This window comes from Doryrhamphus excisus, chromosome 16 (genome assembly GCF_030265055.1).
Source record: "Doryrhamphus excisus isolate RoL2022-K1 chromosome 16, RoL_Dexc_1.0, whole genome shotgun sequence".
NCBI classification, from domain to species: domain Eukaryota; kingdom Metazoa; phylum Chordata; class Actinopteri; order Syngnathiformes; family Syngnathidae; genus Doryrhamphus; species Doryrhamphus excisus.
Window position 1 is genome coordinate 11,707,831 of NC_080481.1, and position 26,061 is coordinate 11,733,891.

General features: G+C 42.4%; 3 protein-coding genes across 5 annotated transcripts in view; 1 reads left to right on the forward strand and 2 right to left on the reverse strand.

Annotated features, from left to right (window-relative positions):
• skia (v-ski avian sarcoma viral oncogene homolog a) overlaps window positions 1-6,589 on the reverse strand; it is a 63,123-nt gene extending 56,534 nt beyond the window's left edge. The window contains exons 1-2 of one of the 2 annotated variants that reach the window (XM_058052310.1): window positions 6,385-6,589; window positions 1,313-2,879 (exon numbers count right to left, since the gene is read on the reverse strand). In XM_058052310.1, coding sequence (XP_057908293.1) covers window positions 1,313-2,218 — 906 coding nt within the window. In that variant the 5' untranslated portion in view covers window positions 2,219-2,879; window positions 6,385-6,589. Of the gene's footprint in view, window positions 1-1,312; window positions 2,880-4,576; window positions 4,751-6,384 lie in introns of those variants that run through there. The other variant, XM_058052311.1, reaches the window with a different exon arrangement.
• Window positions 6,590-6,721: 132 nt separating this feature from the next.
• si:ch73-70k4.1 (uncharacterized) lies at window positions 6,722-9,444 on the forward strand. Its single transcript, XM_058052315.1, has 4 exons — window positions 6,722-6,955; window positions 7,067-7,214; window positions 7,405-7,883; window positions 8,756-9,444. Exons 1-4 carry the CDS (start codon window positions 6,831-6,833, stop codon window positions 8,826-8,828), a joined length of 825 nt encoding a protein of 274 aa, XP_057908298.1. The 5' UTR covers window positions 6,722-6,830; the 3' UTR covers window positions 8,829-9,444.
• Window positions 8,971-26,061, reverse strand: part of prkcz (protein kinase C, zeta) — a 55,419-nt gene continuing 38,328 nt past the window's right edge. For both annotated transcript variants that reach the window (XM_058052313.1, XM_058052314.1), the window contains 3 exons: window positions 25,109-25,198; window positions 18,753-18,868; window positions 8,971-12,977 (listed from right to left, as the gene is read on the reverse strand). In XM_058052313.1, the coding sequence (XP_057908296.1) occupies window positions 12,890-12,977; window positions 18,753-18,868; window positions 25,109-25,198 (294 nt within the window). In that variant the 3' untranslated portion in view covers window positions 8,971-12,889. The remainder of the gene's footprint in view (window positions 12,978-18,752; window positions 18,869-25,108; window positions 25,199-26,061) is intronic.

A 26,061-nucleotide genomic window follows, 5' to 3' on the forward strand; every position in this document is an offset into this window, starting at 1 on the left:
GTGTCTCTGTGATTTTTTTTTCCTTTGGCATGTGTTCCTCTGTGAGAATCCTGTGTGCAGGACAAGAGGTGAGATGCTTGCAAACACTTGGATGTCCCGTCAAATCCGTGTGTGTTTCTCCACGAGTCCACTCCGATGGCAATCGGTTGGGAGTAAAAAGTGGGTAAGGGGGGGGGGGGTGAATATATGTATGTTGTGTGTGTCAAGAGGTGGGTGGCTGGCCTGGGGTAGGTGGATGTTTGGGGGAGGGGTTGGCCCGATGTTTGCTGAATGCTCCTCTTTGTTGGGATCATATTATGTTTCCACCACAATACTTCTAAACCCTGCTTCATCAACTCCATTCATGTGTAACAGTTCATGCAAATGGCATCACTAGCCTTTTTTTTTCCTAAGGGGAGGATGGGGGTGGGATTCTTTTATCAATCCCCCACACAAACTTTTTTTCTCTTTCTCCTCCTTGCTAACTCCTACCGGCGCATCAATTGTCAGATTATAATCCCTTCATACTATTTTACATGTCTGTCAATATCCTCACACTTCGAATCCCACATCAACGTTGCCTCATTAGTCGGAAATCTCTTATCAGATCACAACAGCTGCAACCGACACATAAAACCAAAATATCCAAAGAAGCTCTTCCAACTATAAATGGCAAATCAGATCAGTTTAAAAAGTTTGATGTGTTGAAAAAAGGCATGACTCCAAAACACCCAAAAGCCACAGACACAGCAATACACGTGCAGAACTGGCTGCAACACAACTCCAAGCGCGCACACACAAACAGACATATAAATTAAAAACATAAAAACATATTTTAATCTAAGTCACCTCCTTCATTCCACCTTAAATAAATATTGTGTTTACACAGTCCCCCGTGAGGCATTTGTTGGTAAATGAGATCCTATTTACAGTAAGGCCCAATAAAAGTGTGTCTGAAGAGTTGTTTCACAGGCAAATAATGACTTTATTGCCAATGGAGGTGTTTCAGTGTCCCTAATGTATGGGGTCAAACTACTTCTAACATGTCAATGATGGCCAAACACACACACACACACATATAACAGTAATATCCACTGTTACTAACAGTATGTGTCTGAATGGGCAACATAACAGAGAAAAATACATTTTGAGGTTGTACTGTACTGCAAATACATCACCATTAGTAGTACCATTACCTCTACTGTAGTTATGAGGTGCATGCAAAATCAATTAGACATGCACAGACACTTCTGGAAAGTTCATGACTGAGCAGCTTCTTTAAAAAGACTCAACAGAGCACAACAACAGAAAAGAGTGAATGGAGTCAACTCACCCTGGACGATGCTTTCCTCTTGTACTTGTTAGCGAAATCAAACTTCTCCTTGACTTCGTCCAGAAGCTGCTCCAGACGCCTCTTTTCCTCCTTGCCCGTGTAATCCTGGCCGAGGAGGATGTAGGCCCTCCAGTTGGCCGAGTCGAAGCCCCAATGGCAAGTCCTGTTCTCCTGCGCCTTGTGGCTGTGGACCACGAACTTATGCGTGGGGTACATGAGTCTGCAGTCCATGCACTGGATGCACGCTGCGTTGGGGCTGGTGTACAACTCTGGTACGAACAGGCCCTTACACTTGCCGAAGCACTCGTGGTAGATCTTGAAGCTCCTCTCTGTGAGCTCCAGCTCCAGCGCTCCTCCGCTCGCCTCCTTCTTGCAGTGAGGCGGGTAGGCTCCTCCGTAGATGAGAGCGTTGCACAGCCGCTCCGCGTCCGTCTTAGTGATGAGGCCGCAGGAAGGAGCCGAGAAGGGCAGTATCCCCATGACTTTGAGGATCTCCAGTTGGTCGGCGGTGCACCTGGAGCAGTAGATGTGCAGGTCGTCGCACACGGAGTTGATCTGCTGCAGGCTGAAGTCCCGCAGCACCGTGTTGAGGATCTGGGGGAGACACAGTCGCTTCTCCCCGCCGACTACGAAGCAAGAGATGGTCTCGCCCTCCAGGACCGTCTCGCACCTCTCCGTGGAGCGGTCCGATGGGATGAAGAGCGGCCCGGGCATCACTGGCGGCGGCAGATGCTGCAGGACCGGCTCGGGCTCCTTCCCGTCCTTCTTGAAGAGAAGCTCATGTTGCCAGCGGGCGGAGAAGGCTGCCGGTCCACCGAGAGAGCTCATAGAGCTGAGGTGAAACTGCTTAAGAGTTTGTTGCAGTCCCGGATGAGGCTGGAAGCTCTGCCGACTTACAGTCTCCATGTTTTCCCCTCAACTTTACCAGCGAACACCCCTCTTGTCTTCAACCGGGAACCGCGAGTGTCTAGCGCTTGGAACAAATAAATCCACCGCTCCCGAGAATTTAACAAAACTTCGAAGCACTTCATCAAACATATAGTTAAAAGTCCCAGCGGTTGAGTTTACTGCGGTATTCCCACTGACTAGTGAATGAATGTCGGCCAGTAGCTCCCCGAAGCGCCTGGCGAACTGTCCATGACGGGGACCGGGACGGGGGGTAAAATGGCGCTCCAAACTTCACAAAGACACACAAAAAGTTCCTTGCGTTTAGATCCCAGAGGAAAGTACGTGGAACGAAAATACAGTCAATATTAGACTGACTTAAATCGTGGTTAGAGGCGCTTTTCCGCTCTCTAGGACCACCGCAGTCCGCTCTGTCGGCCCCCGCAGTTCACTGTGACTGTATGGAGACAAGCTCTCTCTCTCTCTCTCTCTCTCTCTCTCTCTCTCTCCCTCTCCCTCTCCCTCTCTCTCGCTCTCGCTCTCTCTCCTTCTCTGTCACACACACAGGCACCCCTCCCCTCTGTGTTTGTGTGTCTGGCTCAGTCATTGAATCCCAGCCAGGAATGTGAGTGACTCTGCAGGCACGGCTCTTCCAGGAACAAGCCCTCTCTCCCTCGTTGGCCTGCATAGAGCAAAAAAAAAGGAAACAACATATATCGGTATATAGATGCAGATTTTCATATTTCACATTTTCAAGCTCCAGTAGTATCCATTGTTGGCAGGGGTTTGGATGAGATCGATTCATGGATTATTATTTTGACACGTTTACATGACTTGGGACTGAACTGAAAGTCCCGACTTCCACTCAGTTTCTCTCTGAATGTCAATACAGGAAGTGTGGTACAGTGAAATGTTGGCAGAGAATAATCATAACCGAGTGACTCAATATGTGGTAGAGATCATGTTTCCAGCAAGTTCAACTTCAACAGTCGTCACAAAGGGGAGTAAGTTGGCGTCCCCTAGCCTTGCACTGCGGTCACTGCAAGCTGACAGCATGGGGTTGTTATCTGAAGAGTCCCTCAAGCAGCTCCTTACAGCTTGACTCAAGTGGTAGGCAAGTGCATTCATTCATATCGATCGCAGCAATTCACTTTTACATTAGAATCTTCAACATGTTTTTTTTTTACTCTGGGAGGAATAAGCCAACTAGCAGGGTCAATATTAGTTATTTTATATTCAGTTATTTTATGTGATGCCTCCCCCTCAATGGCCAAAAATTTATATGCGCACCCCCAATTTGAAATATTACGGAAACTGATATCTATTATTTATCTGTAATGTACAGACTGAATTTGAAACTGAAACCAGAAAAAATGCAACAAAATGGAGAACATACAAGCGTATTCAGGAGTACTATAAATGTGTACATGTTGGCAGGTCACTAAAAGGAAAAGCCCTCTTGTCCACCCTGACAGTACCACACTATTTGAGAAGGTTATTACTATACATAAATAGTAGGGATGCTTCTAAAGACCAGACACCAATTAGTAACAGACAATTTCCATAAAAAAAACATGTCCCGGTTCTAATTAATGCCTTTAATTAATGCCGATCACAAAACCCGACATGCATGTTAGGTTAATTGGCGACTCCAAATTGTCCGTAGGTATGAATGTGAGTGTGAATGGTTGTTTGTCTATATGTGCCCTGTGATTGGCTGGCGACCAGTCCAGGGTGTACCCCACGACATTTGACATTGTTTGATGTTGATGTTTAATGGGTCTCACTTGCAAAAAAAAAAAAAAGATCCGATATATATTTTTATGCCAATAGGTTAACACATTCTAAGGCCATTTAATGGTAAGATCATTTTCAGAAAAATGCCCAACAAGACGAGACAGCTGGTAGAACACAAGGGCAGGCTGAGCACTGAGGGCTATTTTCTGTAACTGACACTACTGTCGCCATGCAGTCCTGCACACCCTGCAGTGAAAGCAAAAGTAAGATCAGGGAAGCTCTACAAAGCCCAAATTTATACTGCAGTTTTTTGGTAATATGGTAACAATGTTTATTCTAATACATATTGTTTTCTGGTCAGTTGATGGGTGTTTGATGACTCCCTGTCCGTCCATCCTCTTTCTCTGTGCTGCACAAACATGAACAGAAAGCTGTTCAATCTGGTATTCTACCTTTTAAATCTTGAAAGACATGTCAAAGTAATTTACCTTACTTACTTTAATTACCATAGTTAGTTGACATTTCAGGCTTTAAGCTCAATGGTTAACACTCTATTCTGCTGACTCTGGTTCAAGTCTATAGGTGGAACACGGGGCAGGTTGCAGTGGTGCCGTGACCTGGATGAGATAGAGGTACGGTTACCTTTTGTACCGTTGGATCTTAAGTAGGTTGGTCCTAATGGCTTCCGATGTTACAGGAGATCCCACACAGCACAAATTGTTCAACTGGGCTTAAAATTTTGATCAGGAGTGTATTAATATCTTGCATATGTTCACCGCCGAGACCAGTGAAGAAGGGGTTCTTGGGCTCAAAAAGATGTTCTACTCCGGCTTAATTCCACTTTCCAAACACGCGCACATAAAGCTAACTGGAATAACTGGTGACCAATTCAGGGGGTACCTTTCTCCCAAAGTCAATTGTCAGCCGAATGACTACAAGTAGCATAGAAAATTAATGAAGTGTTTGTATGTGAGTTTTACAGTTTATAAAATTGTTCTGTTTGATTAATTACCACAGAGGTTGCCTTGAAGCAAGCAGGCTTTATGAACCTGGATATGTAAAAAAAAAAACAATAAAAGACACAATCTGTATGTTATGGTTGCCTGCCACTGCTTCTTAAGTGGTATTATGAGATGGGTGCAGTCATGTTACAAAGTTGTTACACAATGCAATCACACCCACATTCCTGTCTATAGAAAAAGAAAACCTGTCCTAGACAGTGTAACCTCTGGCCCAGTTAATGTACTGGTTCAGGTCCTCGGATACCTTTGGAAGAAAAAAAAACCCCACAGTATACATTGCCTGTCTTGTATTTCTTGAAATTAAACAAAAAAGACAACTGTAACATAACGTCTGCTCTGGTCATCATCGCTTGCCATGCATCTCCATGGCAACAGAACACCAAACATCATCACGTGGGACGTATGACATCATGATTGTTTCCTGGCGCTGGATGACTTTTTCTCAGGGTAGCACTATGTACCACAGGACCAAAGCACTGCTCTCTGCTCTGTTGTTTCTCTGAAAACATTGAAAACTCCCCACATCATCTTATGTCAGCTCTTCTGGAAAGACCCAAGTGTGGGCTTCTACTGCCAAAAAAATGCTGTCACTCATAATTCTGTTGTCATTTTTGCTCAATCTCCTCTCTTTCCTTGATTGTCGATTCCCTTTTCCTTGTTCTTTTCCATTGCATAAGTGTAGCCATCGGTCCCTATGTTCTAACCAAAATCAGAGAAGACTTAGAAATCCCGATTGTAATTTTCCACATTACATGTGTCCTTTGAAGAAGTTTGGGATGGCTCTGAACGTTTGGTTTCATAGAGTTTTTGTAACACTGTTCCAGGCTTCCTAATATGGGCATGCCCGGGTACAAGCTGTATAAACTGAGTGGGGCCAATCGCAGTGGAGAGGGCGGGCCATGGGATGAATAAATCAAAACAGAAGGAAATCCAAAGAAATACAGCTGGAATAGCTGCAAATTCTGGAAGATTTCTGTGCTGGTTATCTGTGTAGCTACTCTATAGGAGTCCTCAACTAAAAAAATGCCGGAAATTAGCATAATAGGTCCCGTTTAAAGGGGAAGTGCACTTTTTTTGCCCATTCACAATCCTTCACACCCCTTAATATGCACTAGCTTACAATGGTGTCATTGGGATACACCTATTTCAACTATGAAGCCCTCTAAAAACCTCTAACAAAGTTGCATCGTTTGATATCCATGCTGTGATCATGCATGAACATACATACATTTATGATAACATGTAATAGTTGCAGTATCTAGACGTATTTTGATGATTTAATAAAACTACCGAAACTTCTTTCCTCCGCGCATTGATACGAACTAACACAAAGGCTCGCCGAGGCCTCAGCGTCATTCACAAACAGAAGAGTGAATTTCGCTACAAAGACTCAACAATATGATTGTTTTGTCGTCAGCATTTTTTTACCTGCGAGCTGCAGCACACGTCTTCTGCTGGAAAACACATCCATTCCAATGAGACCAGACATCGTAATTGTTGTCGCTGCTGTTGTTGTTGACAGAACTAGCAAAGTACATGTATCAATGCGCCGAGAAAAGAAGTTTCGTTTGTGTTTTAAATCTTCAAAATACAACAAGATACTGCAACTGTTATTATGTTATCATCAGTGTACGTGTTAATGTAGAATCACAGCATGTATATCATTGTTAAAGGTTTTTTTTTAAGAGAGTTTCATACTGAAAACGGTTCATCCCAATGACAGCATCTGTCTATCTGATTGTGTCTGCCGTGAAAGAGGAAACGTCTGAGTGGGCGTTCCTTATGAAAACGTCGTTCTCTGATTGGACGAAAGTGTGTGACGTGTGACCCAAACAAGGAAGTTTACTGCCGCGAATATTCGAAGCCACACCAACATGGCTGAGAATCCCGCAAAGTCAAAACTAAGTAAAAGGAAGTATTTTGCCAAAGATGTGACGGAAAAAACCTCCAGTGGCCCTGCGGGGATGAAGCATGCATTGAAAAACACTAAACAGACCAGGTAGGTGTAGACTTTCGATACGTGGTTCATGTTTGAACCGACGTTGTTGTTGTTTTGTTTTTTTTTTTTTAACATTTTTTGACAAATTTACATTTTAAATCTGTTTTGAAGGTCAGTCGATTTTGAATCAGCATGGTGGAACGCAAATAATCTATCTACTGTGGATAATCTTTGGGTGTTGACTCTCAAGTCTGCTATCCCGTACCTGGATAACCAACATTGGGATCAAGTTCCTGATCTTCCTCCGCCATCTTCAGCAGTATGTACTGTTTTCAGTTGCTAATATCTAATAAAGGAACATTGTGTCAAACACAAAACAAATATGCAAATAGAAGGGGAAAATATGTTTTTGCAGTGCATAAATACCTTCAAGTACAACACAGTATTTTTACTGTATATGTATTCTGTTAAAATGCTCTTCGGTTGGACTGAATTTCCTGTCATTTTAGGGAACCTCATCTCCCCAGTTAGTGGAGCATCACTGGTGTGACTTCAGTGCCGAGGTTCCTCCCTTCCCTCAATCACGTCCACCTCCGGCATCTCAAAGTCCAGACCCTCTCCATCCCAACACTCCCCAACCGACCAAACCCGGAACAGACACTGCTGACTCATCATTTTCCTCTCTCATTTGTCAAGTGCAAGAGCATCAAGCTTCTGTACACACTGGCTCCAAAAAAGATGATCCATCTCCTACATTAGCTGTTTCCTCAAGTGCCAGAGAAGAGGAGGGAAGAAAAGAAGAAGAGAAAACGGAGACACGTGTCAACTTCTTAGGCAGTCACCCCCTGGGGAAGGAAGAAGAAATCAGCGAGGAGATGATGGGGACTGAAGAGGATGTGGAAGTGAAGCATGGTGACACAAAAAGTGGAGCGATGGCAGAAGAGAAGCTGAATAGCTGCCCTATGTGCCTGCAGGTGTTCCCTGTTGGGTGAGTATAACCGAGTTTATACTTGCACTCATTTTGTCACCGCAATTTAGCGTACCGATGAGTAACTTTGGGTTCTCAATGCTGACTTTAAGTCAGGGGTCTCAAACTCAATTTACCTGGGGGGCCAATGGAGCTGGGGTCTGGGCAAGGCTGGGCCGCATCAGGTTTTCCAAAAAAATAAAAACGGAAAAATATACAAACTTTTTCAGTGCTTTGGTTCCGATTTTCTACAAGAAAAGCTCTGATAAAACATTCCACTGTTCTCAAATATCTTACTTTTTATTTTTCTGCACAAAATAAGATCAAAAATAAATAAACAAATCAAGAATAAAGAAAATCAATCAATCAGTAATAAATAAATATAATAATAATAATAAAAACTGAAGAAACCACATATAGTTGATGGGTAGACAAATTATTTTTTTTCAGATTAAAATGAACAAAGCATTATTAGAGCCCTGTAGACATGACAAAACACGACTATAGTCACATTTATACTATTTTTATTTACAACATATTGCGCAACTGCAGGGTCTTGAGATACATGCTAACTCGCAAACTAGAGAGCTAGCGACCTAAATGGTAGCCTTCAAGTTATTTCCTTTAAACTTAAATAGCCAAAAACTTACCACTTCCACACGGATAGGGAGGATAACAATTAACAGTTATTTAACCTTTAACATGAACATTAATCAAACGTAATAATTTTTTTCTGGGTACATGATTCCATACAGCATCCATATCAAACTAACATTAAACTTTCATATTAAGGCGGGGGCCTCAAACTAGTGCCGCGTGTTTGAGACCCCTGCTTTAAGTACTGTGCTCGGTTATTTCTACTGATTGTTTTCCTGGTTCCTGTTTCTATTCAGCTTCTCCCAGATGGACTGCGATGGCCACCTCGCTCAGTGTCTGTCAGAAATGAACATGGACATGACCTGGTGACCTCCAAGAAGCCCACATGAGCACATTGCACTGTGCACCAAACTAAAGAGATTTTCTGTGTGGAAGATGCATTAAAAAAAAAACTACAGTCAGTCAAAGCATCACCCGTTTTGTTTTCAACAAAACAGACGCAAACAGTTGACAGAAAACCAGTATCGTTTTTAATTATTACACATATTTACAAAGATGCTGTGAAGCAAAATAACATCTATCCAACCAGCATTGACTCCAAACAAATTTGTCAACATTAAAAAGTATTTTTTGTAAAATAAGGGGTGCCTTCTTTAGGTACCTTGGTTAGTGCTTCAGTGACCCAAACATCCATTATTGGTCCCTCAATAAACTGATGGGAATAAATGAGATCATGATACAGGAAGATTGCTTGAATGTCTACATTTGCAGCTATTTCAAGTTCATGTGTGTGTGTGTGTGTGTGTTCAGTGTCGTTATAACTGCTTCATTATCTCTGCTCACTCTTCCTCGCTCCACGTCAGGGCCTGCAGCTAAATGAAAACTTTGACACCGGATCAGCTAATTAATCCTGTTATGTAGTTATCAAAATAATCATGTGTCAAATCTCATTAAATAATTATCAGCCAAGTGCGAACATTTCCGTGTAAGCATGTCAAAAAAAAAAAAAAATTCAAAAGGGATGAGACCGGTTGATATTCACAGATGGGTTTGATTTTTATGGACATTTCACATCTTGCTCTCCCATTCTGTTAGTTTTGGACTACAGGAGGTTGTCGATTAGGCAATTAAAAAGGTGCTATTAAAAAGGTGCTAATAGTGTAGGTCAAGAGTCCCAAGATTTATCATTAAAAAAAAAAAACATACAAATGACAGCAAATGTCATAACAAGCCAGTACTCCACGTATTGGATGCATTTGAGTGGAACCAAGGCAGTGATTGACCGGCTGAATCCTTCAAATATGACCTTCATCACCAAAACATGAGAATTCCTTCAGTTATTTCCATGTTATTTTGGCATATAACCAGACTCAAGTAGGAATGAAGTAAAATAAATGGAAAAACGGGGATTCAATCAAAAGGTACAGTGAGGCACGTCGAGCCACTAGTATGATATTTACAGCCGGGTACAGATGGTCCTGCAGTGACAGCTCAAGTGGAAGGATTTGACCGCGGTGAGCAGGCCTGTTCACAATGCGGGGGCCCCAACTGGATGCTTTAGTTGTTATCAATTACAGGTGCTCCTCGTCCTACGACATCCCGTGGTCCTGAACGCACTCCCATGAATTAATAGCGTATACCAAAAGATATATAGCGTGGACGGAGAACACCATTTTAGTTCACTTTTTAACTTTTACCTTCATTATGTCTTTCAAGCCTGGGGCAGAATTTTCTGGTTGCGGCGCATAAAAGAAAGTGAAAGTGAAAAATAACATCAGAAAGATGGAATCTTTGTGTAAGGATCTGCTCCTATGAAATGGACAGTGATAACTAAGCTGTGTAGTGGTTATTATTATTATTATTAGTTTTTCTGTTTACGGTGTGAGTGACATACGACTTACTTACTGTAACAGACTAAAAACGGAACTATTTTGTAACCCGAGCACCACCTGTGCAGTGGAACCTCCAAAGTGAAATGCCCCTGAGGTCGCACAACTTAATCTCATGACGTTGTGAATTATCAGCATAAGCGCAGTTAGCATGAAAAAAAAACATAAAACATATTTTCTTCCAAAAGGACCAGCCTCAGCAAACAGACCCGGGGTTATTTTTATGTCATCTCTCTCTAAATTGCGGTTCGAACATCCCTCCCTCATTCTATCATGATTTTGGAGTTGATTATGACCCTTTTTTAGTCCAAAAACATTGAAAGAGAAGTTATATTTAATATTTTGGCCACTCGATGTCAGTAATGACACAAAACATTGATGAGACATTACCATCAGCCATGGCATGTCCATCCATCCATTTTCTATACCGCTTATCCCATGCTGGAGCCTATCCCAGCTAAGAGGCGGGGGTACACCCTGGACTGTTTGGTTGCCAGCCAATCACAGGGCACATATAGACAAACAACCATTCACACTCACATTCATACCTATGGACAATTTGGAGTCGCTAATTAACCTAGCATGTTTTTGGAATGTGGGAGGAAACCGGAGTACTCCGGCATGTCCAACATGATTAAGTTGGGGGAAAAAAAGCTCTTCTCCCATTTTGTGTGGAAGTGGTAAGTTTTTGGCTTCTTCCTTCGACCCTCTTACACACTTTTGTTTGAAACTCTTCTTAAGTTTAGAACTGGAGGCTAATTAGTTAGCTCAGAAACTGTCTCATGTCCCTGCAGTGATTCCATAGTCTGCATAAAGGTGACTATAGGGGTGTTATTTCATATCTAAAGGACTCTAATAATGGTAAATGTATTCAGAATGTCATAAAGAGGTAATCTATGGTCTATTGAGGAAAATATTCAATTTGCTATTATTGAATCCCACTTATCACTGTGATAAATGAAGCAGAACCACAAACATTTTGTTCGAGTCCCTCAAACAACCAGCGATGTCTGCAACATTTGCAAAGCGTGAAAAAAAGCCCATTGGATGGCAAAATGTCATTCATTCTTCTAACATCCCACACTACAAAATAAGAAATAAAAGTATGCATGATTTGTGCTGATATCGTATCGATATCTGTATCGGCCACTAATCAAGAGTGGAATATCGGTATCGTATCGGAAAAGAAAGCGTTGCATTGCGACACCCTTATTTTTGAGTTTATTTGAACAAGTATAGCTCAGATTTTCGTACCTACTCCATTACTTGGCTGCTGAAAAAAACGTATCAATGAAAAGCAAATATTGATATCAATTTCTGCATTTCAGTCCATTTTTAGCTGAAAACTAAATGATTTCAATCACTGTTTTGGACCTTAGAGGTTCCACTGTACTTTTACCAAAGTGGATAAAACGGCCGTTACGACGTCAACTCAATGTGGTAATCAAACCCTTCCATCATCATTACACTTCATGAGTGTGCTGAGCGGTAAAAGTAATAATCTTGTACACATAAATGACTTTTTGCATATTTGTATCACATCATCCTACAGTAGCTGATAAAAGGAAGTTAGGCCCCCCAATGCAACGCACACTTAGAATGATTTGTTCGTCAATGGCACAATCATTGATGTAATATTCACTAATCAACACCAGAGGATCACATTTGTTAAAAGACATTACTGATGTCGGGTTAAATCGGAACGCCGCTTCTGTGCTTCTGAATGACTTTCACTCAGTCCACTGTGCTCCAAAAAAAGAGAACTTCTGCAAGATCTGGACCAACCCCGGCAGAGTTTGGACACGTTTGTGGGCGACCAAACGTCGACTTAAGTGCAATCAGAGACATGGTACTTTTGTTACATGTGTTCTGTGAGGCACTTTTTAAATTAAAAATAATAAAAAAATAAATAAATAAAACAAAACCTCTCGATTCAAGAAAGTTTGTTTTGGATAAAAATGGGCCACTTGAATCGTTAAAAAAAAAAGGCATCAAATTTGAATGGATGACCTGCAATAATCTTACATTCTCATTTTTTAACGTGAGACCCTCGTCGCTTTTATCGAACACGATAAAAAAAATAATAACAAAGAAAGCAACAGGAAGTGTATGTGAAATTTCAAGTGTGATGGCATGGAGGGATGTCAGGCACGGAACGAGCCAGCTCTCTTGTCATGTTACCAAGCATTGGACCAGAATGAACATTCTGTGGGTTGAAAACAATGAAACAGACAAAAGGATAAAAAAAAAAAAAAAAAGTCACAACGACAAATCCACAGAGGGAACGTTCTTCTTGTGGAGTGGTCGCTTCTAGCTTCTAGCAAATACCAAGAAAGCAAGAAATTTGGCATCCCAGTAGTGCTGAAGAAACATTTCCCACTGTAATGTCTGCTTTGTTGACACGGTCCAGAGTGGAGACTTCATCCTCAAGTCTTTGACTCCTTTTCTCCGACTTCCAGCCGTGCCTTCTTGAGAGGCTTTTGGCTAAGCTTGGGCGGACTGGAGAATGAGCGAAAAATACGGAACGCCTCGTCGTCTCCTTCATACAGACTCTTCCGTGGACAGAAGCAGGGGGTTGATGTATTCAAATCCCTCAAACTCCGACTGGTCTATTCTCTTGATGACGCTCCTGAAGTGGGAGAAAAAGGAGGTGTTAATCACATGGCGACAAATCCTAATTAGCAGGTTACTTCCTGGTTGATGGATGGCCATTAGGGTGCATAAAAAAAACACAATTATTGAATTTTGATATGGCTGGGTACTAAAAGTGTTCCAATATATGTAGAAACAACACATACAAAATATTTTTTCAATACATGATTATTTAGGGGGCGGCACGGTAGTCGAGTGGTTAGCGTGCAGACCTCACAGCTAGGAGACCAGGGTTCAATCCCACCCTCGGCCATCTCTGTGTGGAGTTTGCATGTTCTCCCTGTGCATGCGTGGGTTTTTCTACCGCTTATCCTCACAAGGGTCGTGGGGGTGCTGGAGCCTATCCCAGCTGTCTTTGGGCGAGAGGCAGGGTACACCCTGGACTGGTCGCCAGCCAATCACAGGGCACATATAGACAAACAACCATTCACACTCACATTCATACCTATGGACAATTTGGAGTTGCTAATTAACCTAGCATGTTTTTGGAATGTGGGAGGAAACCGGAGTCATCCGGTATGTCCAACATTATTAAGTTGGAAGAAACAGCTCTTCTCACATTTTGTGTGGAAGTGGTAAGTTTTTGGCTTCTTCCGTCGACCCTCTTCCACACTTTTGCTTGAAACCCTTCTTAAGTTTAGAACTGGAGGCTAACTAGTTAGCTCATAAGCTGTCTCATGTCCCTGCAGTGATTCCATAGTCTGCATAAAGGTGACTATAGGGGTGTTATTTCATATCTACAGGACTCTAATAAGTCGCTAATTAACCTAGCATTTTTTTTTGGAATGTGGGAGGCATCCCCGGAGAAAACCCACGCATGCACGGGGAGAACATGCAAACTCCGAGGGTGGAATTGAACCCGGGTCTCCTCGCTGCGAGTCCTGTGCGCTAACCACTTTTACCACAATTAATCAGTAAAAAACCCCAAAATCCAAACTTCTCTTGCCTTGTGTTTTGCGCCTGGCAGAAGTAACAATGAAAGTACATCTCGTAGAAGTTTTCTTTCATCCACATCAGGACAGTACAACATGCTTGTGGGAGCAGGTGAGATGCAACTGCTGGCTGTGTTTTAAAGATACTTGCCATAAAACTAGCTAGGGATGTTGTGTGTGTACACGGGTAGAGCTATAGGAAGTTTTCCTGGAGGGGTCTCAAGTGTTGACTGGTTGTTCCTTTCAGAAATGCAGCAGAAGCTCTAAAGTCCGATACTTTCGGAAAAAGAGTACACACCTCTTAGGGGGAACAAAACTCTGGATTTTGAAATTGAGCAAGCATTAGAGGTTGAACTTTTATTTGGCTTTTTGTGACTTAGGAGCAGATTAAAGTGAGAAGGAGGTATGTGAGGTAAGGGAATACTCTGTACTATTTATCGGGTACTTGAATCACAAGCCAAAAACAAACGACTCTTTAATAAGATTCATAACTACCAGGGTGCTGATTCTCTGCTCCATATGTAGCGTGACTTCAGATTTGATGGCGAATTGACCAACAGGTTATGTTCTCTACAGACGATCTACATGTGACGTAATACCAGCGGCACGGCGGTCTAGTGGTTAGCGCGCAGACCTCACAGCTAGGAGACCAGGGTTCAATCCCACCCTCGGCCATCTCTGTGTGGAGTTTGCATGTTCTCCCCGTGTGCATGCGTGGGTTTTCTCCGGGTACTCCGGTTTCCTCCCACATTCCAAAAACATGCTAGGTTAATTAGCGACTCCAAATTGTCCATAGGTATGAAGTAGTGGTATGTGAGTGTGAATGGTTGTTTGTCTATATGTGCCCTGTGATTGGCTGGTGACCAGTCCAGGGTGTACCCCGCCTCTCGGCCATAGACAGCTGGGATAGGCTCCAGCACCCCTGCGACCCTCGTGAGGAAAAAGCGGTAGAAAATGAATGAATGAATGAATGAATTGAAATGCAAAAAAATGTCTCCCTCATAACCCTGTAAAACATCAGCCTCTCCAACAAAGAAAGGGAAAGAATGTGGTTTCACCGATTAGTCTGTTTTTTTTTCCTTTCCAGAGTCTGCTGCATTCATTAGCAAAAGCATAATCACAGGTTAATGAAGTGGAACCCCATAACTAGTAGGCCGTGAGTAGCTGGTAAATAGAAGTGTCTCCTAGCAACACTTCTACCGCAATGTGTGTGTGTGTTGGTGTGTTAATAGTGGCACAAGAAACTGATGGCCCAAAAAAAAGGGCCTCTTGCGAGTAAAGACTGAGGGAAAGACAAATACTTTGTAGTTAAATAAAAAAAAGGTGCATTCAGCGTACTGGGTGGGGTTTTACACTGGCGGTCCAGTGGTTGAACATCCCACCCAGACTCAATGAAACATTAAAATGTCTTCCGTGAAGCTGGCATTCAAGAACGCTGACACTTTTATGTGATATCTGATGAGGTAGTACTGAAAGAGGACTGGGAGAGCGGAAAAAACATCAAAGGAGAAGAAGCATGGTTGGTAGCCGACCAAAATCAACAGGTTTGTTGTTTTTTTTCTGCTTTAGTTGACTCGAACTTTCTGGCAACTGAATAAAGAGTTGGGTGGGAGGTGCTTTTTCGCTATGCAAATGGTCAATGGCCTTCAAACCTGCAACCACTTACGGATTACCACTTGAGCAAGGAAACCTGTAAGTTGTTCTACAGTATTGTCATGCAACACATCCAGACGTAAGTTAGATATTATTATTACACCTTTGGATTGAGTCTAATAGCCTCTAATAGAAGGCCCTCACATAACACAATCAGAGTTGCACAACAGTAACATAGGAAAAAACAGATTTGGGAACATCTGTGTCAGAATTCAACAGCGTCATAATTCCTTCATCACACACGTCATCTGTCTCTCTAGCTCTCTCTCTCTTGCCTTGCTGTAAATAGGCGCAACCTCCTGCTCTGATTTCACATCCACAGGCAACGTAATCTCCACTACTTTCGCCCATTGGAAAAAAAATGGTACACCCTTGCCAAACTCCTCTGCATTGACCTTGGCATCATATTGTTGGACCACACTGATGGAACCTGACATAGATATTGGACTTCCTCTCAAAAAGGCAGCTGAGAGTCCGGGTAGAGAGCCAAATGATAATGGTAATGGTTTTATTTCATTTGAACATGCATCAGATTACAATTGAATGCATCCCATAATCAGTTCACAGTTCCACATGTCCAAAAGGAGTAGGAAGAAGCAAAGCTTATTAAATCCTACCCCTCCATCTGGTACTTTTACAATCAGTAACTGTTACATTTGTTCACTTCCTGCTTTCCATAATACAGTTTAAGGTTTTGTTTTGTTTTGTTTTATAATGCACCTCGTACCAAAGCACAAGGTGATATGACCATCCAATGACATAATGGTTACCATAGTAACCATCAATAAAGTGATATATATAGCACATCATGACTGGTTCAAGACTCTTCATCCTTGTATTTAGCAAACATCAACTGCTTGTATTGTTTCTTGAATTGGCTCATCGTTGTGCATTGTTTGAGGTCCTTACTCAATCCATCCCATAGTTTGATTCCACATACTAAAATGCTATGGTTTTTTAACGTAGTCCTAGCATATAAGTGTTTCAATTTTAGTTCTTCCCTGAGATCATATTTCTCCTCTCATGTAGAGAAGTTTTGGATGACATTTTTAGGTAATTGGTGGTTTTTGGCCTTATGCATTATTTTAGCTGTTTGGAAATTAACTATATCAGCAAGTTTAAGTATTTGTGATTTTAGGAATAAGGAGTTAGTATGTTCTCTGTAGGCGTCATTATGAATTATCCTTACTGGCCTTTTTTGCAGTACATTTAGCGAGTGAAGAAATAGCGAGAGTCATCAAATTCACTTGTGTCAGTATCTTATCCTAGCATTGCACTGGAGGCTCTACAAATACTGACAACTTCAAAAACCTGTGGCAAAATGGACATTAAAACACAAATAGACTTGGATAAAAAGGACTTATTTAGTACGATACGAGTGTTGGCCACCCACAAGTCATTCAAGACTTTTACAATAGCCACCAAAGACCATGGATGCAGAAGAAATATGCTTCCCTCGGTTAGTGGCCGTGGTTGCCGTTTTCAAAGACAGGGAGCTGGCACAGAAAGCCTAAATGGCTTGTTCCCTCCCACCCCCTCACCCCTCGCCATGCTGGCAACAGCCCCCAGCAATGCTGGGTTTTAATGTGGCAATGTAAATCTCTAACATGGAGAGTTTACCCTACTCTGTGTCTCCCAACACAGCCGTTGCTTCTCTTTCTTCTTGAGCCAAGCCCATCAGGAGTGGGAGAGAGGGAGACTGGAGAGCTTTTTGCATCACCCCCTCATAGCGGGAGTGGGCGACATCAGCCTCTCTCCCTGGTAACAGAGGGAAGAGACAGGGATGGGGAGATAGAGTGCGAGAGGCAGCGAGGAGCCAAGCGCCTGCTTTTGATGTGCCTTGGTGTTTGATGCGAGGTTGATATCTCCACTATTTGAACTGGCAGAGTGCTCTCCACCCCCCCATCCCCACCACCATTCAGCTCCACCCCTACTCTCAACATCCACTATTGCATCCCCAAAAGTCTGTCATGGACCACTGTTGTCTAATTCTGTCACAAATGGGTTTGGAAGCTCCTCCATGCTGCCTCGCTGCAGCCGCTTAATGAGCTGCAAGGCTCATCCACCCTGAGGCTGGTTTGAAGATGCGCACCAAGTCAACAGCAAGAGTATGCACGTTTAAAAGGTGGGAGAGCCTAAGATGTCTGTCATGGGTTCACAGCATGATGGTTATTTAATAAGGATCCTATTAATACTGATAGATGGAGCTGCTGCATGCATGCACTGTCATCGTCCTGCTTACTGGAAGCTCAAAGGTTGCAAGTTGTGACAGAGCTAAGCAACAATGAAACAACACAAGAAAGCGCATGCTAACATTGGATTTACGGAGCTACGTATATTAGGGGCAAAGGTTTTGCACAGTGGAACCTTGGTTAGCGTCATTAATCCGTTCCAGAAGATCTGACTCTAACCAAATCAATTTTTACGGTAAATCAATGAATCTGTTCCAAAAAGGCAAAAATTCATTCATTTTCTACCGCTTTTCCTCACGAGGGTCGCGGGGGTGCTGGAGCCTATCCCAGCTGTCTTCGGGCAAGAGGCGGGGTACACCCTGGACTGGTTGCCAGCCAATCACAGGGCACATATAGACAAACAACCATTCACACTCACATTCATACCTATGGACAATTTGAAGTCACCAATTAACCTAGCATGTTTTTGGAATGTGGGAGGAAACCGGTATACCCGGAGAAAACCCACGCATGCACGGGGAGAACATGCAAACTCCACACAGAGATGGCCGAGGGTGGAATTGAACCCTGGTCTCCTAGCTGTGAGGTCTGTGCGCTAACCACTCACCGTGCCGCTGAGGAAAAAACATATTGAGCAGAAATGGACAAAGAAACGGGTATTGAAAAGGGAATTGTTTGTCATAGAGGACAGAATAAAACTTGCATGGTACAAGACCTGCGGTGTCTCTGATAAAGTGTGTATAAAAGTGTGTTCCTGTGTGTGCATGTTTCTGTAAAAAGTGAAGTATAAGTACAGTGGTGCCTTGGTTAACGTCATGAATCCGTTGCAGAACGTCCAACTCAAACCAAAATGGACTCTAACCAAAGCAAATTTTCCCATAAAAATTTATGTGTACCCAATCAATCAGCTGGGATAGGCTCCAGCACCTCCGCAAAAGAGAGAATGACAATGAGAATTTAAAGAGCAGTACTTACTCGTCATCTGGTGTTAGTTGTACTGGCTCATTGGTAAATTGTGTGTCAAAGTTTTCAAGGCCGTATTCATCAGAGATTTGAGGTTTGAAGGGTGGTGTCATCTCTTTCTTCTCCAGCTGTACAGAAGTAAACAGAAAAAAACATTTGATTGATTTTTTTTATTAACCAGAATAGTAAAAAAAAAGTCCAGAATTGACATTTGTAAATAGTGGAAGACTCTTGTGCGCTTTGACTAAGCTCATATCATCGTAATAACATCTGTTTTAACTACGTTTAATTATGTTAAAAATCCATAGCATTTCAGTATGTGGAATCAAACTATGGAATGGATTGAGTAAGGACCTCAAACAATGCACAACGATGAGCCAATTCAAGAAACAATACAAGCAGTTGATGTTTGCTAAATACAAGGATGAAGAGTCTTGAACCAGTCATGATGTGCTATATATATCACTATATTGACACTTACTATGGTACCCATTATGTCATTGTATGGTCATATCAACTTGTACTTCGGTACAAGGTACATTATTAAAAAAAAAAAAACTTAAACTGTATTATGGAAAGCAGGAAGTGAACAAATGTAACAGTTACTGATTGTAAAAGTACCAGATGGAGGGGTAAGATTTAATAAGCTTTGCTTCTTCCTACTCCTTTTGGACATGTGGAACTCTGAACTGATTATGTGATGCATTCAATTGTAATCTGATGCATGTTCAAATGAAATAAAACCATTGCCATTACAACCCAGAAAACCTGATGGCCAAAAGTTAACCATATAGGCAATGCTTGACAGTTTTTAACTGAAAAATACAAATAAAGGTTGTGTTATTGGGCGTTATGTTTTGGCACCGAGAGAAACAAAGATTTCAAAACGGGTCTTAAAAGAGTGTGTTCACTTGTTTTGTACTTTTGTGTGCACATTTGTGTTTGGTTCCTCCAAAAGCGCCTGATCCTCCTGCTTCTTTTTTGCTGCATTTTTCTGTTCATTAGTCAGGTTCAAAGTGTTTTGTGAGAAGAGCTTCAAACAAATAACACCCAATCCCTGCCTCCCTCTAATTCAAATTAGCCAAGCTTCCTCCAGTGCTTCTCTTGTTGCACAGTGCAAACATCTCAACAACTACCTACACTCTTCTATCATTTCTCTCTCCCTTGTGTCCTGTGTCTCTTTCTCACTTTTTTTTAATAACTCCTTTCACAGACCTCTTCTCTCTGCTCCTTCTTTAACCATTCTGTCTGATGTGTTGTTGGGCAGGCTGAAGCTCTGTGTGGTACAAATGAATCACACGGCCCTTCACCTTCTGTCTCACCCTCCTCTCAAAACACACACACATGAGAAGTGCCCAGAGGCCGAAGGGGCGCATGAAAGATGCAAGCAAGTTATAGTGAGCTACGCTGGGTATACTGTATGAGGGTGGGTATGATCATAAAATGTGTGTTGGGGGGGAAGAAGGCAGGAAGATGTCATCACAGGAAGCTACTTTGTGGGTATATTCCTTAGACATTAGGGTCAAAATCATCTTTATTCATTTGTCTTTTTACGTTTAGATGAGGTCGGGTCGCAGGGAAAGCCCAGACTTCCATCTCCTCAGCTACTTCGTCTAGCTCCAAACCATTAGCATGACACTTTCCTGGCGTAAATTAAGGGCCTAGCAGTGCGGCCTACGAGTCAAAAGGTTTGCCCACCCCTGCTCTGAGTCCTACTCCTTTCCGAACAAGGAAATGGTAACAGACTTTCACTTGTTTATATGGTAGTTTTTCTACCTTCAAGGTACTGAAAGCACTTTGACACTGTTACCACCACTGTTACCTACTGATGACACAGCATTAGTAACTGGGGGATCAGTATCAAATCAAATCAACTTTATTTGTATAGCACTTTTCCTGCAAAGACATGCAACACAAAGTGCTTTACAGAATTAAAAACAATTACCACAATTAAAAGGAAAAACAATTACTAAGAAAGCCCCTCCTTACCACCCTCCATACTAGACACACATACACACACACACACAACATCACACACAGTAGGGAGACATGGCATGGCACTGATGATCAAGGAAACGCCACCATGCCATCGGGGGACCAGCACCCAGGCCCCCCGACTCCGACATACGGGCGGACCCCCACATTAAAGGGAGGAACCCCCAGCCGGCCGGGTCGAAGGACCCAAGGATGGTACCCCCTCAGCAGACCCGATACAGCCCCCAGTGTGGAAGACCCCCCCTGAGGAAACACTGGAGTTAGCTAAAAAATAGCTAAAAAAAAAAAAAAAGCTAAAAACTAAAAGCATAAAATAGGACTAAAAAGATAAAAACATAAGAAAAGGATGGATGATCGAACCAACAACCTTCAGGTTGGGAGACGACCGACGACCGCTCTACCACCTGAGCCATGCCGCCCCCATATTATAAGGTAAAGGCACCTGAAGTACACCTGAATGATTGGGAGAAGGTCCCAAAAAATGTGATGTGGTCAACTGAGTCTTACATTGACCGATTTGGCATCAACTCAACTTGCTGTCTTACAACATGTACCATCGAAAATAACCTCCTAGCCGGAATATTGAAGATGGGTCGGGAATGGTTCTTCCAGTATGACTATGACCCGTGACCCTGAATAAGATAAGTATCATAAAAAAAGAGATGTATGGAAGTTAAGACTTAGAGGATTGCTGGTCTGATCCTGAATATTCTCAGTGCTAAAAAGGTCTGATTTGCAGCAGCAGCATTTCAAAAAGATCAATTTCTTCAACACCCTCATCAAACTCGGGACTTCTTTGGCAATAACGTACTTTGCATGTGGAAAGGGAATGAAAGAGGACAGCAGGTAAATGAAATTCAAATGTGTCATCTCTTCAGAGAGAAAAGCCGCACCCCTGGGGAACTGTCTGATGAATATTAATACGTAGTAACAACACTAGCAGTGTGCCAGGACTGTCAGGACTGGAGACAGGCTTCTAGTTTGAGGGCAGAGAGCGTCGCTTCTCCACCTCTCAAAGCTTTGTCAACTTGTTTTCCCTTTGCACTACATAGAAGCTTGGTTGCTGCACTCAGGAGTCTCTCCTGCTTTGATATCCTTCCCCAGTTTGCCTTTGGTGCGTACTTCACAACCACTGTGGCAGAACTCATTAACACACCGCCGATTGTTTTCCTCCTCAATGTCGTTACTACCTGACACCCTTAAACTTTGTCCCAGGAGGGACACTGCAAAACACAGAGACACTGAAACGATCCTTATATTATAAAAGAAGCATATCAGTGATGCCTTAATTGTAGAACTGGAAACAAATGCAGTTCTGTGTCGACTCTGCTTTAAAGCCGACAAAGCACACAAAGTTAGTTAATGAGGGTTCTCTGGATTCAACTTTGAAGTTTGCTTTGACATACATTAAAGGGGAGCGACTATGCTCATTTTTCGGCCCTTTGTATTGAGTTGTGCGCTCCTATAGAACAGCTACACCAGGGGTCGGCAACCTTTACTATGAAAAGAGCCATTTCACCCACTTGCCCACTAAAGAAAAATAGCCTGGAGCCGCAAAACGTTGTATGTTTAAAACAACATTGGAGGGGAAAAAAAAGACGAGTTGGAGTACTCTTGCTAGTACTGGAGATAAACTTTTGTTTTTAAATGAGCTCTAATTTATTTTTTAGAATCGTCAAATAACTCATTAATAATAATTAATAACTCAAATAACTCAAAGTATTACTCATTTCCCTTCATGTTAACCTGTCAGAGAGAACTGGATAGCATCCTGTCTGCTCATTCAGTCACCAGTCAGAACTCAGTCAGGATGCATTCATGGTCTCACACAAAGTTGGATTTTTGTAAACTCATAACAAAGACGTGCATTTTCACCACACGGGTGCTAAAAAATATTCAAGCATTGCAAAGGGAGCCGCAACAAAGAGGCTGGAGAGCCACATGCGGCTCTGGAGCCGCGGGTTGCTGACCCCTGAGCTACACGCAATAACCAGCATAGAAAGTGTTCCAGTTCTTCCAGAATCTGCACCTATTCTGCTGTATTTCTTTGGATTTTGTGGTTCCTGTTTGTTTTAATGTATTCCACCCACAACCCGCTTCCAGACACACCCACTCTGCTGTGGTTGGTCACATTGAAACACTTCCGGTTTGTGCTGCCAACTTTATAGGAGTTGATAAACAGATTTTTATCTTTTTAAAATGTACGCTTTTAACATACAGCCATATGTGTTGGATCCCAATCCGGAAGACTATACAGACTGCATATTACCAGCATAGACCCCACTACCTAACGCACCGTCTATGCTGTTGATGTATACAGTAGACTACTGTCATGTGTGACAAAGGGAAACCATAATGAGTAATGACAGCCAGCATCCTGTTTTTAAAGCTAACTGTCATGAAATGTGGGTGTAAACTTTGAGGTTTGCTTTGACATACATTAAAGGGGACCGACTAGGCTCATTTTTCGTCCCTTTGTATTGAGTTGTGCACTCCTATAGAACAGCTACACGCAATAACCAGCATAGAAAGTGTTCTAGTTCTTCCAGAATCTGCACCTATTCAGCTGTATTTCTTTGGATTTTGTGGTTGCTGTTTGTTTTAATGTATTCCACCCACAACCCGCTTCCAGACACACCCACTCTGCTGTGGTTGGTCACATTGCCGAGGGCATAGAAACACTTCCGGTTTGTGCTGCCAACTTTATAGGAGTTGATAAACAGATTTTTATCTTGTAAAATGTACGCTTTTAACATACAGACATATGAGTTGGATCCCAAATCCGATCCGGAAGTGAAGACTATACAGACTGCATATTACCAGCATAGACCCCACTAACTGTATAGAGTATCTAACGCACCATCTATGCTATTGATGTATTCAGTAGACTACTGTCATGTGTGACAAAGGGAAACCATAATGAGTAATGACAGCCAGCATCCTGTTTTTAAAGCTAACTGTCATTAAATGTGGGTGTGCAGAACGTATGATTGCTGCTGCTCTTACATTAGTTCTAAGTAAGCTGACAAGTTGTAAAGTCAAACCCCAGAACAGCTGTCAGCAGCTGTCAGTCAACACCCTGAACTACCATCAGTTCCTCTGCTTGAAACATGTCTTTCTTGATGTGCTGCTATTTTGCCTAACAATAGATAGCAACAGCAAGAAACTGTGGTAAACTAGAAGAATTATCCACTTATTATTTTGAATGCTTTTAATCTAGGATGCAAGTTAACTTTAACATAACAGGTTTGGTCATTCATTCATTCATTCATTTTCTACCGCTTTTCCTCACGTCGCAGAGGTGCTGGAGCCTATCCCAGCTGTCTTCGGGCGAGAGGCGGGGTACACCCCGGACTGGTCGCCAGCCAATCACAGGGTACATATAGACAAACAACCATTCACACTCACATTCATACCTATGGCCAATTAACCTAGCATGTTTTTGGAATGTGGGAGGAAACCGGAGTACCCGGAAAAAACCCACGCATGCACGGGGAGAACATGCAAACATTGAACCCTGGTCTCCTAGCTGTGAGGCCTGCGCGCTAACCACTCGACCGCCGTGCCGTCCCAGGTTTAGTCAATGAAGGCCAATTGGGAATCAATCCGCAAATTACAATTCCCACAATTTATTTTAAGGTATTGTGTTTAGGTATTTTGGTTGCACCCTTTCAGTGTATAGTAGTCCTTTGTTTATCCCGGTTAATTGGTTCAAGGCCCGACGATATGTGATTCCTTATTTCTAAATGCAATATTTTTGTAGTTAGAGCATAAAAAAACCTTCTAAACATGTTTTTAACATGATTAGAGCCCTCTAGACATCAAATAACACCACTATAGTCACCTTTACCTAATAGAGTAGACATAATGAGACTAAATAGGCCATTTAAGACATAAATAAGACATGTGTTGCTATGAATGTGTTCCCTTGTAAAATCAAGAGGAGATGACATATGGGGTTCTTTTAGCTTGTCGTGGGTTACTGAAGTAACAGTAGCCCATGTTTTTATTAGGGAAAAGGTCAGGGATGAGATCCTACCCCAAATGGAGGAGTTTAAGTACAGAGAGGTCTTGCTCACGGATGGAACGTGAGGTCGACAGGCGGATTGGTGCAAGGTCTGTAGTGATACGGACTCTACATCGGTCCGTTGTGGTGAAAGGGGAGCTGAGCCAAAAGGCAAGGCAAGTTTATTTCTGGTCTAAAGGGCTCTAATATGTTAAAACTATTTAGGAAGTCTAACTATGAAAAAATTCCAGTATTGAATCCTAAATTCACATATCGCGGTTTAGTCTGGAACCAATTAACCACAATAAAAGAGAAATGACTGTATTTCAGCACTTCACACAGCAGCAACCGCTCTGTAATTATTTACCTGCTCCCAATCTATACTGCGGAAAAATGTATGTGACTTGATATCCGTGAAGCCCGTCTGGACCTGGCAACCCAGCCGTTCCTTGGGATCCTGTTGGAAGCAAGACAGCTGCTCAGGAATGTGAACCAGGGCAACTCAATTTCATAGCAAAACAATCCAAAACAATGTCACATCTGGATTCCTAATTTCTCTCGATACATCAACGTAGCTTCATGTGGAAAGTAATGAGTCCGGATCTGGAGGATATTTCATATCACATTTCAGATGTTACAGCTGTTAAGAGAAGGAAGCCAAGCGGAAAATGAATAGTATTGGTTTCATAATATACTGTACATGCTCTCTACTCGAGCTCTTTACTCTTAATAGAGTGTTGTAGCAGGCGGCAGCAGAGTTACATTTAAAACGAGCAAAAACAACAGTTACATTTAACAACATACCGTACATAACGAGCTCACATGAAACACTTACACACTATTTCAGCAGTTGATTCATGAGTATTTCCATGAGCGGGGGTGCCGTGTGTGGGAAGTAGTCCAAATAAACAGCATGAGTGTAAATAGTGATGAAGATAAGCGAGTGCAAAGGTCTTGCTCACGGATATGTTTTAATCATTCTGAGGAGTTTGGCTGCACTTTTTTTTCCAGCCTCCTACTTTGCTAACATTGCTCAGGTTAATACAGGTGTGAGAAAGTCAATCATAATAATTCATTCATTCTCTGCCGCTTTTCCCGGGGTACACCCTGGACTGGTTGCCAGCCAATCACAGGGCACATATAGACAAACAACCATTCACACTCACATTCATACCTATGGACAATTTAGAGTTGCCAATTAACCTAGCATGTTTTTGGAATGTGGGAGGAAACCGGAGTACCCGGAGAAAACCCACGCATGCACGGGGAGAACATGCAAACTCCACACAGAGATGGCCGAGGGTGGAATTGAACCCTGGT